Source organism: Acipenser ruthenus, chromosome 6, assembly GCF_902713425.1.
Source record: "Acipenser ruthenus chromosome 6, fAciRut3.2 maternal haplotype, whole genome shotgun sequence".
NCBI lineage: Eukaryota > Metazoa > Chordata > Actinopteri > Acipenseriformes > Acipenseridae > Acipenser > Acipenser ruthenus.
The window spans coordinates 17,281,295-17,298,097 of record NC_081194.1 but is presented as its reverse complement, the minus strand read 5'-3'; the positions used below and the strand labels follow the sequence as shown (position 1 = coordinate 17,298,097).

At 36.1% G+C, this 16,803-nt stretch overlaps 1 protein-coding gene across 1 annotated transcript in view; it reads right to left on the bottom strand.

The window, feature by feature from the left end:
- Nucleotides 1-5: 5 nt before the first annotated feature.
- The window catches only part of LOC117411387 (protein THEMIS-like), a 22,796-nt gene continuing 5,998 nt past the window's right edge, over nucleotides 6-16,803 (bottom strand). The window contains exons 2-6 of the mRNA XM_034018826.3: nucleotides 10,600-10,749; nucleotides 8,189-8,650; nucleotides 6,662-7,707; nucleotides 2,374-2,497; nucleotides 6-1,637 (exon numbers count right to left, since the gene is read on the bottom strand). Coding sequence (XP_033874717.1) covers nucleotides 1,468-1,637; nucleotides 2,374-2,497; nucleotides 6,662-7,707; nucleotides 8,189-8,650; nucleotides 10,600-10,749 — 1,952 coding nt within the window. The 3' untranslated portion in view covers nucleotides 6-1,467. The remainder of the gene's footprint in view (nucleotides 1,638-2,373; nucleotides 2,498-6,661; nucleotides 7,708-8,188; nucleotides 8,651-10,599; nucleotides 10,750-16,803) is intronic.

Below are 16,803 nucleotides of genomic sequence, written 5' to 3'. Positions count from 1 at the left end.
TCAGCTCACTGAACCAAAAACACAGTTTTATTAGCAGACAGGCAGAATAAATGACTTCGGGAGGTATACAGACTAGAATAGAATGCAGACAGACTGCATGTAACAGAAAGTAAAATGAGAGCAAGTACACGTTTAGCTGAGCAAAAACAGAAAATAGCTAAGTTAAAAAGGAGAAATCACTGGACAACACGAGGCAATAACATGATACCTGAATAAATGACTTCGCCGAGGTATTGTGAGAATGTTATTGTTGACTTTTGTGGTCATCCATATTATACTAGAAGTAAAATATTATTTAATACTGGAGTGCATACTGGAATAAAAACTAAACACATCAATGGATGCCATTTTGAAACTAAGATACAATATGCCATATTTGAACAAAAAGACAGTTTGAAGTTAGCTGTCAGTCAGACTCTTCATTTTATTTAAATAATTATAATTAAATGTTAGGAAAACTTGCAGTTTGTATGCCTTACTTTCAGGTAGTCTGTTACTGTTTCACTTCCAAGGTCATTTCACCTCAGCATTGTCTTCAGTCAAATCATGCCACTGGCGGCAAAGCATGTCTCTTGAAATGACCTAGGTCTTAAGACATTCAAGCATGCAAGCACATGTTTTCTTAAGCCTAGCATGATAGCAGATACTATTTTTTTAAAATAAGAAAACCGGAAATGCATGACAAGCAAGACAAAAAGCAAACAAAAAAAATCATACATTCAATGTAACCACATCAATTTTTTTGTACAGTGTGTTCAAATTAATGTGCTAAGAAGTTATTGACAGATTGATGGTTATAAATAATGAATTCTCAGTTAATCTGTGTACAGTATAAATATAAATTTAAAGAAAAAAAAAATCAAACAAGAATGTATTTTACGATGAGTTTTCTCAGATTTGGTACATATCTATTAACAGTCTAGCACTAATATGACTATGGTAACAATGCCTGAACAATTTAGGAATATACAAAAACACAATTCTAAAATGACATAAAGTTACATACAATCTGAATAACTGTCTGAACTATTCTGAACATTAGTTGTGGCAAACTTGATGTACTGTCCCTTACAAAAGTTTACTACAATACGTTTGCAGTCATTTTACAGCTTTCCCCATTGTTCTAATATCTATTTACTATAGTTTACCATGTTAATTATTATACTTTACCATACCTGCCATGTCTGTGATTTACAGTGCTTCCCAATGCTTTTCCATGGTTTCATTATGCGTAATTCAACTTTGCTATACTTTTACTATAATAAACTTTTACAAAGGGTACAGTACATGTCAATAGCAAAACTAACATCCTTTATAGATTGACATTTGTTCATTATTAGCAGATTCACATCTACAGTAGGTGTTAGCAGAAGTTTTCCATATGAAATATTTTATAACATGTTTTGTATTTCAAATTGATTTTTGACAAGTACAATACCAGTGCGATACCATTTCACTTTTAACCTTTCACATGTGTTCTTCATACTGGTTGCCTGTCTTTTGCTTGTAGTTTGTCTTGTTCTCAGTGTGTTTTTCCTGGAACTTTTTTCTAATGTCCTCAGCTTCATCCTGATCAATATATTCATAGTCATGTCCATCATCATCTTCTTCCTTTGTCAATTTTTCTGAGCTCCTGACTACAGAGGAAAAGCCCAGATACAAAAACTTAAAGTAATTGCAGCTAACAAAATAATTCCATAGATCTTGTTTTGCACCTATATTAGTCCCAAAGTGCAGTTTTGAAAGAAACACATGTTATAGCAAACATGTATTGTTATTATAAAAAAAAAAAAGAATCTGATACTGCTTTAGGATACAGAAAGTTCTCAGTGCCTATGCCTTAGTCTCGGGATATCTGTTAGGCTTACACGTCCTGGGTTATTTCACCTCAACAGTGTCTTTAAGGTCAAAGCATTTTGCTGGCTGAAAGCATGTCAGGTACATTATCTCAGTAGTTGGTTATTTGATGACAGGAATGAAGCCATTGAGAAATGGGGACAGTTTCACCCTCCAGGTGAAATACCCAAGCAAGTGAACGCTAAATGAAAATATAGCTTGCACACCGAAATGTCTTTACCTAGGTGTAATACCAAGTATCATGTTTAAAATAATAATAAAACAAATGATATTTACTATAACATGGATGTATTTTAAAACTGGACACGTGAGACATAAAAATGGGAATGCACAATTCATAAGATTTTTTTAGCTACTATCACTTTAAGACAATTCTGTTTGCGCCATAGTAGTGTAAACAGTAGGTAGCTCATAACCCCTCTTTTTGATTCTGTTTCATTTTAGCTTCACGGTTAAACTCACTTTTAAACAAACATGTAGTTGCTGTGTGTTAAGGGTCTTGACAGTTTAACTAACCTTTTTGCAAGTTGCTTTCTGTTGCTGTTATCTTCATAAACTCATATTGTGGTGTGGCATTCTTCAGTTCTGGGGAGACGACTTTGATTGGTTTAAATGGCTTTAGGGTATTTACATGTGGACTCTGGAAAAAAAGAATATTAAAGAAATGACAATGTTCTTTACAATATAGCCTACCAGGAGTGTTTTATTGAATCAATCATCTGAATAATAATCAGACAACATTGTAAACCATCACTAAATATAGCTTTTTTTATGAATTCCTGAATAAGGGACAACATTTGTGAAACTCTAGGCCAAGGCTTAATTTCTGTACAAGGATGTACCCTGTATCTGTACACATCCTTCTATGCATATATAAGATGATGGTCTATTGGAAAATGAAATATTCGCCTAAATGGAACTGACGGGAATAACAAAATACTATATAATAAAACATGTCTTCATGGTCACCTGAACTAAGCAGTCATCTGCTCATCTTCAGCTAGTAAACTTCAGGAAGGTTTTCCTTTTTTGAATTAAAATAAAGAACAGATGCACCATGAATAAGAAACCAGCATAAGCTGCCACAAATATTTGTGTCCTTTAGGTATTACTGTTATTCAAATTCCCTGTCTCAAGAAAGTAGTTCTAAAATATCTCTGTGCGTAGACTAAAGAAAATGTAATGTTTTATATTATCAATCATATCTTACAAGAACAGGAGAGAATTGCAGTAGCTTAACAGGAAGTCAGATTGTGCCTGTACAGAGCAGAACCACTTAATCACCACTGCATACGAAACATCATTATGATCAGTTTCATTGTTTCTCTATCATTATGATTATTATCGTTATATATCTTATATGGTGTGTAAAGCGTAATGCTAAGTGCAGTTGCTTTGGGAGTTCTTCAGTGGCGTTTAGAGTTGGCAAGTTATTATGGCCTCAAAAAGATGGTCCCAAGTTTAATGTGATGGCAAAAAGGTTGGATTAAAATTCCACCAGCAGTGGTCAATATGTCAAAGGGCTTTGTGATCCACTGGCAAAATATGAACAAGATTACAATACATAATAATAATACCTTTAATTTAAATATAGTGCCATTGCACAATCAAAATGTCCATTATACAAATGAATTTATAAACATTGTAAACTTAAATACAAACAAGATAAAAACAGAATTTTCCAAATACATTGATAAACAGTGTACATAAAAATATAAACATAAAAACAAGATAAAATATCTCAGTTGATATTTCAAAACCTAGGAAGCCTAAGAAGGGAAGACAGCTGAAAAGAGGTATGTTTTGAGAGAAGTTTTAAACCGAGAAACTGAAGTAGAATTTCGAATGCAACTGGGCAGAGAATTCCATAAGGAGGGGCAATGCAAGTAAAGCTACGCTCACCAAGAGTAATATGCTTAGATGAAATGCATTTAAGAAGTCCAGAATTGGAAGACCTAAGCTGTCTCCCAGGGATGTATAGGCCAAGAAGGTCCTTGATGTAAGAAGGACCCTGACCATGTAGGTCCTTGTATGTCAGCAGCAGAATCTTGGAAGTGACACAGGAACAGACAGGTAGCCAAAGGAAATGCGTAAGAACAGGAGTAATGTGTTCAGTCTGTCTAGTGCCCGTCAAGATTCTAGCTGCTGCATTTTGTACCAACTGTAAACGATTAATAGAGCGAGCGGGAAGACAACCAAAAAGGGCATTGCAATAATCTAAGCAAGAAGTGACAAAGCCATGAACAAGGATCTCAGCATCCCTGGGAGACAGGAAAGGACAGATTTTAGAGATTTTCTTTAGGTGGAACAACCCTGCATTCATCAGTATAGATATGCGTGTGTCCAATGTTAACCTAGAGTCTAACTGAACACCTAAACTTCAGACCGCCAAGGAAGCATTAAGGAAACAATCACTAAAAGAGCAAGAAAACCCAGGGAGAGAGTAAAGCTGGGGTTTAGACCCTACCACCAGCAACTCAGTTTTGTTTGCATTTGATTTCAAGAAATGACTTGACATCCATGCTTGTGCAACAGTGCTTCACTGCAGCTTCTGCTCTGAGTCTCTAGAGGGCGCTATTCCACCCTGACCACCTGTGACAGGGTAACGCTGTGGCCCAATATGTCACCAGCAGGAATTAGAGACTCAGAGACAGCAGCTGAAGTGAAGCGCTATTGCGCACATTTATTTAACAGGCACAAAACAAAGAAACAAATAAACAGGGCATGAGGGCCAAAACAAGAATACGTAGGCTGGGCATTTGCCTTCACTGCAGTTATAATCAAAACTCAGTTTCACTCACCTAACTCCCTCTCTCCCCCACAAAGGAGTTCTCCTCCCTTTTATACAGATGGTCATTCTCCAATTAGCACTCAATTACCTAATTGGAGAATTACCACACCTGCGATTGTTGGCAGGCACAGAATTAACTTCATCCCTGCCAACCTTACATTCCAAAACACACTATTTAAACAAACAGGGCTTTTGCCCTGCAACAGAGTGTGTAACAGAACTGGGACAAGAGGCTGACGAGTATATGTTATGTAACTAATTAAGCCCCTGGGTCTTATACAGACAACATCTTCCTATTTCAGCAATTATAGCAATATACCACTTGGTTTGTTTTAATTATTTTTGGGGGATTGTCAATAGAACATTGCAAGGCATTATTTTGACCCCATAAATATCAAAAGACTAAGGTGAGGTTCAGAATAATATTATTCTGAACCTCACCTTAGTCTTTTGATATTTGCAACTATATGACGTAGTCCTTTCAAACCAAGGCCAGTGTGAAGCTTTCACAACCATTGCTTTATTTGTGAATCTTTTAGATTAGTTGTGATAAACAAAACCTGTGTGAACCTGTAACAGCAGGTACAGTACTGCCAGTAACTACGGTCCATTGTGATGTCATACTGTTCAGAAAATATGTTTATATATATATATATATATATATATATATATATATATATATATATATATATATATATATATATATATATATATATATGTTATTCAATATTATATCTCAGAACTTGTATATAAAGGATGCTGAATGTCCTGTGACGAATACAAAACGATACTACGAGTGATCATTCAGTTTTTTGTTCATACCACAATTATATCTGTAAAATAAATAACAATAAAATGTGTACATTTTTATATTAAATCAATTAATTCAGGGATTATTTTACCTGCCGGATCAAAATTTGGCACAGATTAATTTCAAACCCTATTTTCACAACAGTCTTTTTAGATAGCACCTTGAGCTGAGTGTGTCAATTTGCAGCCTCTCTGTTGTTTCCTACCATTACCATTGTTAATGAAGGGATTACAGGCAGATCGGTAACTGGCATTTCTTAACTAAACTCATTCTCAAGTAAAGTTGTTATAAAACACGTATTGGTGGCATTTTTTTTAAACTACTAAGTGCTAAGTGCAACTCCATCCTGAATTTCAGCAGTATTTCGAAACTAGGCCCATAGGAAGAAAAGTGTCTCACATGTAGTCAATGTGCATGCCTAGTTGATTTTTTCACCATCTCTGAATCTTGTCTGCCAAAAAGTGTCACATTTAAATGGCTTTGCTGTGAACATGTACACTGCATCTGAGTATCTCAACCTTCATATAGCTTAACTTATATATATATATATACTGTATATATAAACAAAGAATGTAAAACAATGAAATCAATATTGTTATACAATATATTGCACATTATTACTATTTGGCAGCGACACTATTTGGCACCCAAGGTGCCAAATCTGGCCAGGTGACACTATTAGGCACAACACTGGTTAGGCAATTCCATCCCACGGAGGTGGAGTAACAAAAATGTATCAGATATACCCATGCTTGTGGTATAAAAATGTATGTGACATCACAGGTCTGGAATCAGCAGATATATAAACCCTGCTTGTTGTATAAATATATTTACATAAGTAATTGGGCAGTTTAAAAAAAATGATTAAAAAGTGATTTCTATAATTTCTAATTGTTCTATTGAAAGATATAAATTAGTAGAGATTCTTTATAATAAGATGATCTCTTACGCCCCAGGGCGTGCGGTTATTCTTGCACATAAAACACCCAATCATGTCTTATTGCTTACATAGTACATCTTTTAAAGTCCCTTAATGAAGCGCACCCTGCATTTTATACATGAAAGTTTAAAAAGCCTCCAGAACGTAAACATTGAGATGAAACATGTTCGAAACTAAACTTACAGAGCTGGAACACCATTAAATACAGCGTTATATTTTTGTATTCCTGCGAAACTGCTCTTTAACACAGAAACTATCCTACCTTTGGTGAGCTGGGAGCATCAGGTCTCTTTGGCTGGGGTGCCTCAAGCTTAAATGATTTGGATGGTGGCTGCAGGGGTTTCTTTGGAGGACGAGGAGGAGGATGCAGTGTGGCATTCACATACCTCCGCAGGGTGTAGTAGCAGTCTTCACTGATCTCTTCAACCACTGTTTTCACAGGAGGAGGCTCAGTCCCTTTATCTGGTCTATGTAGCAGCTGGAGAGACATTTTGATCCTATTCACTGGAATTTCCCAGCACTCAGACAGGTTTTTTAGAGGAGTAATGAGAAGGCAAGGTTCAGTGATTTCCTCTTCTAGATGCAGCCCAAGCATGGTAGCTAAAATATCCTCCCCAATGGAAAGGTCACGCATGGCCACTTTAACATTGAAGGGCAAGTGGAACTTCTGGCAGATCTCAGAGATGTGGTATTGCTTTTTATCATGTATAACTTCCATAAAGCCTCCTTCCATACACATGGGGATTAGCACAGGCTCATAGACTTTTCCTTCAATTCTCTCACAGGCCAGAGCTTCCACCATCTTCTGGGTCCCACCATATATGACCTCACTACTTTTACGATGCTGGACTAGGAACTGGTCACCAACAAAAACAGTTTCCAGTCCTTCATAGTGAGATTCAAAAGCTTTGGTTGCCACGACATGTAACTGTTCTTTGTCACTCTTGGCAATTTCCAAGTCATAAGCAGTTGGAAATTCACGTGGCCTTCTTTTGAACTTCCCATTGTAAGTGCAGGGAATCAAGAAATGCTTTTGAGCATCACTCCTGATCTCGGATGCCAGAATTCTCTTGGCTTGGAAGGCCTGGTGAATGATAACCTCCTTGCAAGATTTGAGGAACTTCAAACTTTCTACCGTATGCTCAGGGCCTTCTATTATTTCAGCCACAATAGGAAAGTTGTTACCAGGTCTGTTAAATATGTCATTTATTGACAAAGGCTGCACAAAGGAGTTGATGTCATACTTATCTGTAACATCTATCACCTCAACATCAAGGCTGGATGGTATGTGCACTATATCCTTGCGAACTGTTAAAACAAACAAACATGCAGCTGTATGATTATAACATTAAATGCTAACATAGGTATAAAAGCCATATGAAAAGATTTATAAAGAGGTGCCATGATAGTATTTCATGTTGCGTAACTTTTTTTTAGTACATTTTATTTTGAATTACATACACTTATTGGGGTGTTATTGGTTTATATGATGAATTTTGATCAGTACAACATATGTCGAAATGATATATGTTGGGACTGTTGAAGCATTAAAAAAAAAGTTAATTATTTACTCGTTAATATTGTTAACTGGCCTCAGGCAGTTTCATAGGGGACTGTGAATTTTGTATTTACTTGGGTGGGGTCCTTTTGACCTAAGTGATCTTAGACATACAATAAATGGTACAAAAGGTTTTGAAATAATGTTCACATGGAATAATTCTACTGAATCAGGTCCTACAACAACAAAACATGTCATTTGAAGGAATACGTAAAGAAATATTTCACCTACACTTCATAACTGCTTGTAGTTCATAAACCGGTGTAAGAGTTAGTTCTCCTTTGAAATTCTCAGGAAGCTCACAGAATGTAAATTCCTTTATGGCTGAGGTCTTTGCCAAGTTCACAGCTCGCTTTCTGCCTTTGGGCAACTTCCATTCTATTATCTCATTCAGTGTATAGAACTGGTCATCTTCACATTCATAAAACTCCCCTTGCTGGGACAGTGGTAGTGTAAAAGTGTGCTTTTTATCTTTCCGCATAACTTCAGTATTCACAAACTGCTCAGAGCTTCTCTCCCCCAGAGATGTGAACATGATAGTCTCTCCTTGCTGTATTGTATCATTGCTCAGTGTAATGTCCACAGTACTCTTAAAGACAGGCTGACCCAGCCTATTTTGACATATATGCAAGGACTTTACAATATCCCCAATGGTATAGTAAGCCTCATTGTCTGCTACAATCTTGAAAAGACCTGAAAAAGAGTAAAAGTGCATCTATATTGTATCAGGTAAGGATAAAGCAGTGGCATGTGGCATGTATTACCTGTCTAATGATACCTGCTATCATGTCATTGCTGATATAAGTAAAAACAAATAAAAAATCTGTCAGTACTGTGAATTATCGACATCCCTGTCAGATTCATATATTGTGTGTTGATTTGTTGTTTATGTAGGTTAACATAGACTCTATTCCTTACATTATAGTGTTCTGCACACTTGACTTTTTTTAACATAAATTATATATTAATACATCTTGGTTCAAATGAATTCTGATGTTAAACCAATTTTCCTTTCTTTCCATTTCTGGCACAGAGAGGATCTGAGATATACCTCTGTAATCACAGTCAGTAATCGTACAACAGAGTTATGAAATTGTATAATTGTTTTTTAAAAAACAAACAACCCTCAGAGCAGTTTGAGCCTTCAACCCCCGATAAGTCCATATATTCAACGTATACGGACGCCCTAAAGGGTCTTATTGCATTTATAATCCAGGTAAAACAAAAAGGCAAAAAATGATTAGAGTTTTTTTATTAAATATCCTTACGTCAAATAAAGTAGTCCCATGTAGAACTACACACTAAGTTAAGATGAGTAAATTAATTCAATTAAAACATGTGAAATAAAGTAATTTTTTTTTGATAGTGTGCACATTGCCATTGAAATAAATACAGCTGGGGGTGGAGTTGAAACGGCACAGAGTTATTTTTCTTTCTTCCTGTCAGTGCACACACTCTGAGCAGAACAGACGCGAGGAATAAAAACAAATTCAACAACACGTCTCGAATTTCAGTAATTTGTTCAAGATCTGTGTCAGAGAGGGGTGGATAATGTGCACATGTGTCTTTTTGTGTTTTTCTTTAGCGTTTACAAACCACTAAAAACAGTTGAAGTAGCAAAGTCAGGGTGAGCGATTTTTTTTTTTTTGGCATTTTTTTCTGTTTTGCTATCTTTCAGTTCATTTAATTGTTCTTCATCCAAATCGGCATGTCTACTTACTACTTTGGGATTTTTTGCAGGTAATTGGTCACTCCATTTCATAGTTACAGCTGTATATCTGTAACTGTAAAAGCAAGATGTCTACTGATACTTGATACAAGCGCTTTGTGATGGTGGTCCACTATGAAAGGTGCTATATAAAATAAAGATTGATTGATTGACTTAGTTTAAATTCTGTGAGGCAGCACAGTGATTTAAAATATGTGACAAGGCTCCAACTGTCCGTATCCATCCAATATACGGACAGCTGGAACCTTTCTCAACCAATCACATTGCTTGTTTCACGTTCCATTGCCAGCCCTGGATTATATATATATATAATCGCCTGTCTCTAATACGCGTCATGTCTGTATCAGTACAATTGACTTTTTCAAAAATGTGTTTGTGCATGAACCAAGATAGCCGACTGATGCATTTTTTTTAAAAAAAACTTTCAAAATCTTCTTCTGGAGAACTGGTGAAGTTTACTGATTTCAAACTTGTCAAATATTAACAACTAAACCCACTTCTTCAAGTAATTGCTTAAGTGTTTGGTACTGGTACAGGGGCTTAGGAGCAGTAAAACTGCCTGGTAGGTCTATATTATTATTATTATTATTATTATTATTATTATTATTATTATTATTATTATTATTATGCTGTAAGCGTAGTCTACACACCTGTGTTCTGATATCTACAGGGCTGTCTAGATTTAACTGTTATTATTATTATTATTATTATTATTATTATTATTATAAACAATGGTAGATCTAATGGTATATCTTTATTTTTATACAGGCATGATTTTCCACTGTAGGCACAATGTAATTTACTATACAGTGGGACATTTTCCTGCAGTTTTCCACAATCTAGCTTTTCTTTATATTTTACAGGAGAGAAAAATAATATTAGTAATAGTTTTGCTGTATAATACAGTACTTACCTGGGTAGTCTAGAGGTAGCTCAATACACTTGCTGCCTGGGCCTTCTTTCTGTATCTCTGCTGATAATTTTGAGATGTTTAGGCCTATAATCTTTATCACTTCACCAGTAGGAAGACAACATTCATTCCCAAACATCTCATACACAGAACCTAAAAAATAAGCAACAATTGTAAATTATACAATTCATACCCCTACAGTACACAGTTTTCAAGGAGAATAAGAAAAAAATAATTTATGAAGAGGCTGGCATAAGATGTATGATGAAAAGCGCAAAAACATTAAAAATCCTCTCAGGCATGACGTGAACATGAACAGGCAAGCGAGTAAACAGAGAAATATCTCCAACAAAATAGAAACAGCACGAGGCAACAAGGTTAGATGCACTGAGCCAGGGTTGAAAAATCAATAACAGCAAAAAATGTAATTATTGAAGTTTTGTCCAACCAACAGATACAATGCTGCATACATATAGAACAATTTTCTCAAGTGTTGCAATATCACCAAGGATATCCAGGACAATAACAAACAGAACAATTCAAGATGAGCCTATCTCCACAATCAAATATGACCGGTAAAAGTGTACTATTCTTTTCCAACTTTTAACTCCTTAGTCTGCCATTGCATTGTTTTTGACATAGTTATTTGTCCAGTCTCTGATTTAATCTCAGTCTGGATGAGCTTCAGACAGGGTAGAGCCCAGGATTCATGGAAAGCAATATTCAGAATTCCTGAAATCGATAGGTTACGGATGTAACCCCGGTTCCCTGGAAGAGAAGATGAACACCAAACCTTGCGAGGTCACATCACTTGCATTCACGGGTTTGATGCAAAAGAATTAGTGAGCTCCGTAGAGCGACTACTTATTCCCTCGGCAAGCGGGACTGAGGACGTCACTCCCCGGAGGGGCCTATCGGCAGCTTTGATATAAAATGCTCAGTGAATACCTACCTATGGCAGGCATATCCCAAAAGTATTGGCTGGTGGTCGTCTTCTCTTATTGTTCTGGCACAGCATCTGCACATTCCTTTATACTAGTGCTGGGACAAATATCAGAATATTTGAATGGCTATTTTTTGACATGTATTCGGATATTTAAATCAGATGTTCGTATTTGCTAGAAATGACAAAAATACCTTGCACTTATTTACCGCTTAACCAGAAGTTGCATGACAGTTTGGCAAAAAAAAATGGCAAATGAGCTCTGTGTGATATGTGAGATTTTATATATATATATACAGTGCCTTGCGAAAGTATTCGGCCCCCTTGAACTTTGCGACCTTTTGCCACATTTCAGGCTTCAAACATAAAGATATGAAACTGTAATTTTTTGTGAAGAATCAACAACAAGTGGGACACAATCATGAAGTGGAACGAAATTTATTGGATATTTCAAACTTTTTTAACAAATAAAAAACTGAAAAATTGGGCTTGCAAAATTATTCAGCCCCTTTACTTTCAGTGCAGCAAACTCTCTCCAGAAGTTCAGTGAGGATCTCTGAATGATCCAATGTTGACCTAAATGACTAATGATGATAAATAGAATCCACCTGTGTGTAATCAAGTCTCCGTATAAATGCACCTGCACTGTGATAGTCTCAGAGGTCCGTTTAAAGCGCAGAGAGCATCATGAAGAACAAGGAACACACCAGGCAGGTCCGAGATACTGTTGTGGAGAAGTTTAAAGCCGGATTTGGATACAAAAAGATTTCCCAAGCTTTAAACATCCAAAGGATCACTGTGCAAGCGATAACATTGAAATGGAAGGAGTATCAGACCACTGCAAATCTACCAAGACCTGGCCGTCCCTCTAAACTTTCAGCTCATACAAGGAGAAGACTGATCAGAGATGCAGCCAAGAGGCCCATGATCACTCTGGATGAACTGCAGAGATCTACAGCTGAGGTGGGAGACTCTGTCCATAGGACAACAATCAGTCGTATACTGCACAAATCTGGCCTTTATGGAAGAGTGGCAAGAAGAAAGCCATTTCTTAAAGATATCCATAAAAAGTGTCGTTTACAGTTTGCCACAAGCCACCTGGGAGACACACCAAACATGTGGAAGAAGGTGCTCTGGTCAGATGAAACCAAAATCGAACTTTTTGGCAACAATGCAAAACGTTATGTTTTGCATAAAATCAACACAGCTCATCACCCTGAACACACCATCCCCACTGTCAAACATGGTGGTGGCAGCATCATGGTTTGGGCCTGCTTTTCTTCAGCAGGGACAGGGAAGATGGTTAAAATTGATGGGAAGATGGATGGAGCCAAATACAGGACCATTCTGGAAGAAAACCTGATGGAGTCTGCAAAAGACCTGAGACTGGGACGGAGATTTGTCTTCCAACAAGACAATGATCCAAAACATAAAGCAAAATCTACAATGGAATGGTTCACAAATAAACATATCCAGGTGTTAGAATGGCCAAGTCAAAGTCCAGACCTGAATCCAATCGAGAATCTGTGGAAAGAACTGAAAACTGCTGTTCACAAATGCTCTCCATCCAACCTCACTGAGCTCGAGCTGTTTTGCAAGGCGGAATGGGCAAAAATTTCAGTCTCTCGATGTGCAAAACTGATAGAGACATACCCCAAGCGACTTACAGCTGTAATCACAGCAAAAGGTGGCGCTACAAAGTATTAACTTAAGGGGGCTGAATAATTTTGCACGCCCAATTTTTCAGTTTTTTATTTGTTAAAAAAGTTTGAAATATCCAATAAATTTCGTTCCACTTCATGATTGTGTCCCACTTGTTGTTGATTCTTCACAAAAAATTACAGTTTCATATCTTTATGTTTGAAGCCTGAAATGTGGCAAAAGGTCGCAAAGTTCAAGGGGGCCGAATACTTTCGCAAGGCACTGTATATATATATATATATATATATATATATATATATATATATATATATATATGATCAACACAGTAGCTCTTGATCCTCTACTTGACTTTCTGTTACGTGGAATGTAATAAACGAGAACCAAAACGGTGAGTTTTTTTCACCTTTGTATATACAACGCCATTTCCACGTTTGTTTTATTTAAAGTGTTTAAAGTTAAATTTCAGTTTTCATTTGCTTGTTCATCTACAAAAAGGCACAAGTAACCTTGTGTTATTACTTTATGAAAACATGTCTATGGCCACTATTTACTGTGAAGAAATGGCAATGGCAAGGAATAACAAAGTAAAAAATAAATAAAATGTGGTGTCAGCTTTATGTACTATTTATTTCGGGAATAAACAAAACAACGTTTAACTTGAACTGCTATTTGGCATCCTTTGTTTTGTAGTTATTTCACTGGAGTAAAGCAAGGCCTACACAATATATTCTTTACTCCTGGGATATTTTTTTTTTACTTTAACATGTTACATATTGTAACGTCTTGCTGTAAAATAAAGGCACACACACAGGGGGCACGCCCCCATGCCCCTGCTGCCTCTGCCTGCGTTCTGAACAATATAATGGCTTTTATTATTTTTTGAAAATGAACAAATATCCAAACGAATATTTAAATTATGAGCAAATATCCCAACATGACAATCCCGTGTTCGTCCCAGCACTACTTAATACAGTCTATAATCTCAATGCTTATCTATTGGATAAAAATGGCACAAATTAGCGATGATTAAAACAGAGCATATGGTTAAAAAAATGACATTAACATTTCCGTAGCAAATACTACAGAACATAAAATGGGTTTTGTCCTCAAGGCAATTGTTTAAACTTTATTTAATTGAAAGACATTTAAAGGGTTAATCACTTCCCGAGCACTCTCATTTTATATTTCTTAAAATATATTAACCATTTTAGCTTGTCATGTTTAGATTTTGATTGCATTCAAAAATGGAAAAATCTACCCTTTGTTCACATGTTTTTGAGTATTGCTCAATAACCCTCTTGTTTACATGCAGAAGGCTTGTGAAATAAATCAGAACTTTGATTTGAGGTAAAGGTCCTTCATGTAAAACCTTTGCACTGCTCAGGAGAGAGGCACCAAAAGGATAAAGCAAATAAAACTTTAACAAAACATTTGGAATTCTCTGTTTTTTTAACCACTGGACAGTACTGATTCACACAGTTTACGTTGCTAGGCCTGCTAAAAGATGAAACATGAAAAATGAAACATGAAAATGAAACATCAGCCAGGGTGACTTTGCATGTTACTAAAGCTGATTTTGCATGGAACTAAAAATCACCACATAAACAGGTGACCTCAGAATATTTACCGACATCGGTGACATTTTGTCCCGTGTGAACAGTTCATTTCTTTGTATCAGATCATTTTCTCAGAGGTCCTCAAATTTTTTATAGGATATCAGGACCTTCTGTACAATTTCAAACTCAGGCGTCCTGTGCGAATTGACCATGCCAGTGTTATGTTAGAATTGATATAAGCATTTCCAGGGTATTCGTCTCACAGCAATACCAGCCTTTAAATAAACCATAATAGAATATTAAGATTGGTACGATTTGTCCTGATTTGTCCTGATATTCTACTGTTCAGTAAAACTCTATGATTGAGAATAATGGGCAGCAGTGTGGAGTAGTGGTTAGGGCTCTGGACTCTTGACCAGAGGGTTGTGGGTTCAATCCCCAGTGGGGGACACTGCTGTTGTACCCTTGAGCAAGGTACTTTACCTAGATTGCTCCAGTAAAAACCCAACTGTATAAATGGGTAATTGTATGTAAAATAATGTGATATCTGTATAATGTGAAATAATGTATAATGTGATATCTTGTAACAATTGTAAGTCGCCCTGGATAAGGGCGTCTGCTAAGCAATAAATAATAATAATAATAATAATAAACAAATTGGGGACAGGCGAAAATACAAAACATAATTGCTGATTCTTACAAAAACCATTTGAAGGTATGTATGGAATCACATATCACTAAAGGGACGAAACATTTATTCATTGTGGTCAAGGCCCGTGTAGCCTTCGGCAAATGAAAAGGCATTTTATTGATACGATTCGTTCTTTCTCCATCTTGCACAAGTTATTTACACCCGGTTCATTGTTTACAAATCATGCACAAAAGTGCCCTCTCCGTCCACTGCATCGCATTTCATTATGAATGTGCCCACTTTTCTTGATGAAAACTCGGCCACGTCTGGGAGGTTACTAGACGCCCTCTGCTTTTGACCAAGTCGAAGACATCTGTTTAGACCCGTGCAAATTATGCTAGAGTTTTAAGTTTTGTTTATATTTGTAATGCCTTTATGTAATTGTTCCTACTCTCTAACTTTCTAATTCCCTCGACTATCAGCAATCTCAATCTTTATTTCGACTCAATCGCTTGAGATTAACCACATGGTGGTTCATAAAAAAAAAAATAGGGGACTCTTGTAGAAAGGTTTCAATAATGTTTTCCTTTCTGTTTGCTCCAATGTATTACTTGTATTGTAACACTTGAAATGTATTTGCTTACGATTGTAAGTCGCCCTGGATAAGGGCGTCTGCTAAGAAATAAATAATAATAATAATAATAATAATAATAATAATAATAATAGCTTACATGGCTGTTTCTCTGTCATTAAAATCTTTAACATGGAGATTTATCTAAACTTTTTTCTTCTCTCACAAAAAAAAACAGATCCATTTAGAGTAAAAATGGCTAAAACATGAAATAGCGTAAGTGCTAAAAAAATAAATAAAAACAAAAGGTAGGGAATATTTTATAATAGTATACATTAAATCAGCTATTCGTGTTTTAATGTATGGAATTGTTATGAATATATTATGCTTTTAGCACAGAATATTTAAAATGTATTCTCTGAGTAAGATGATCTTACACTCTCATTCTACTTTAAAGATTTTCCGTGGGTGAGAAGATAAAGCTCAGAATAAAGAGAACTTATTAAGCCCTATCGACCAGGAATAGTTAAAAAAAATAAAATAAAAAAGACCCCGTCAGCCATTTTCCATCTACCATAATGTCAAATTATCCTCCCACTCTCGATTCATGTGAAGTTAACAAAACTGAGTGACACCTTTGGAAGCAACATCAGCCATAACTCTTAGCAAAACCTATACAGCGGGCAGTTCTAATTCATTCTAGGAGGAGGTGTATAGTGGAAAACTATGGCCCCTGCGGGAAGAACTATAGTTACCAACAGCAGACTCTAGCTATGTTTCCATTAAACTTTTTTTTATGAGCTAAAACTCATGCGTATAAAAAAATGCTTGATGTCATTGTCCA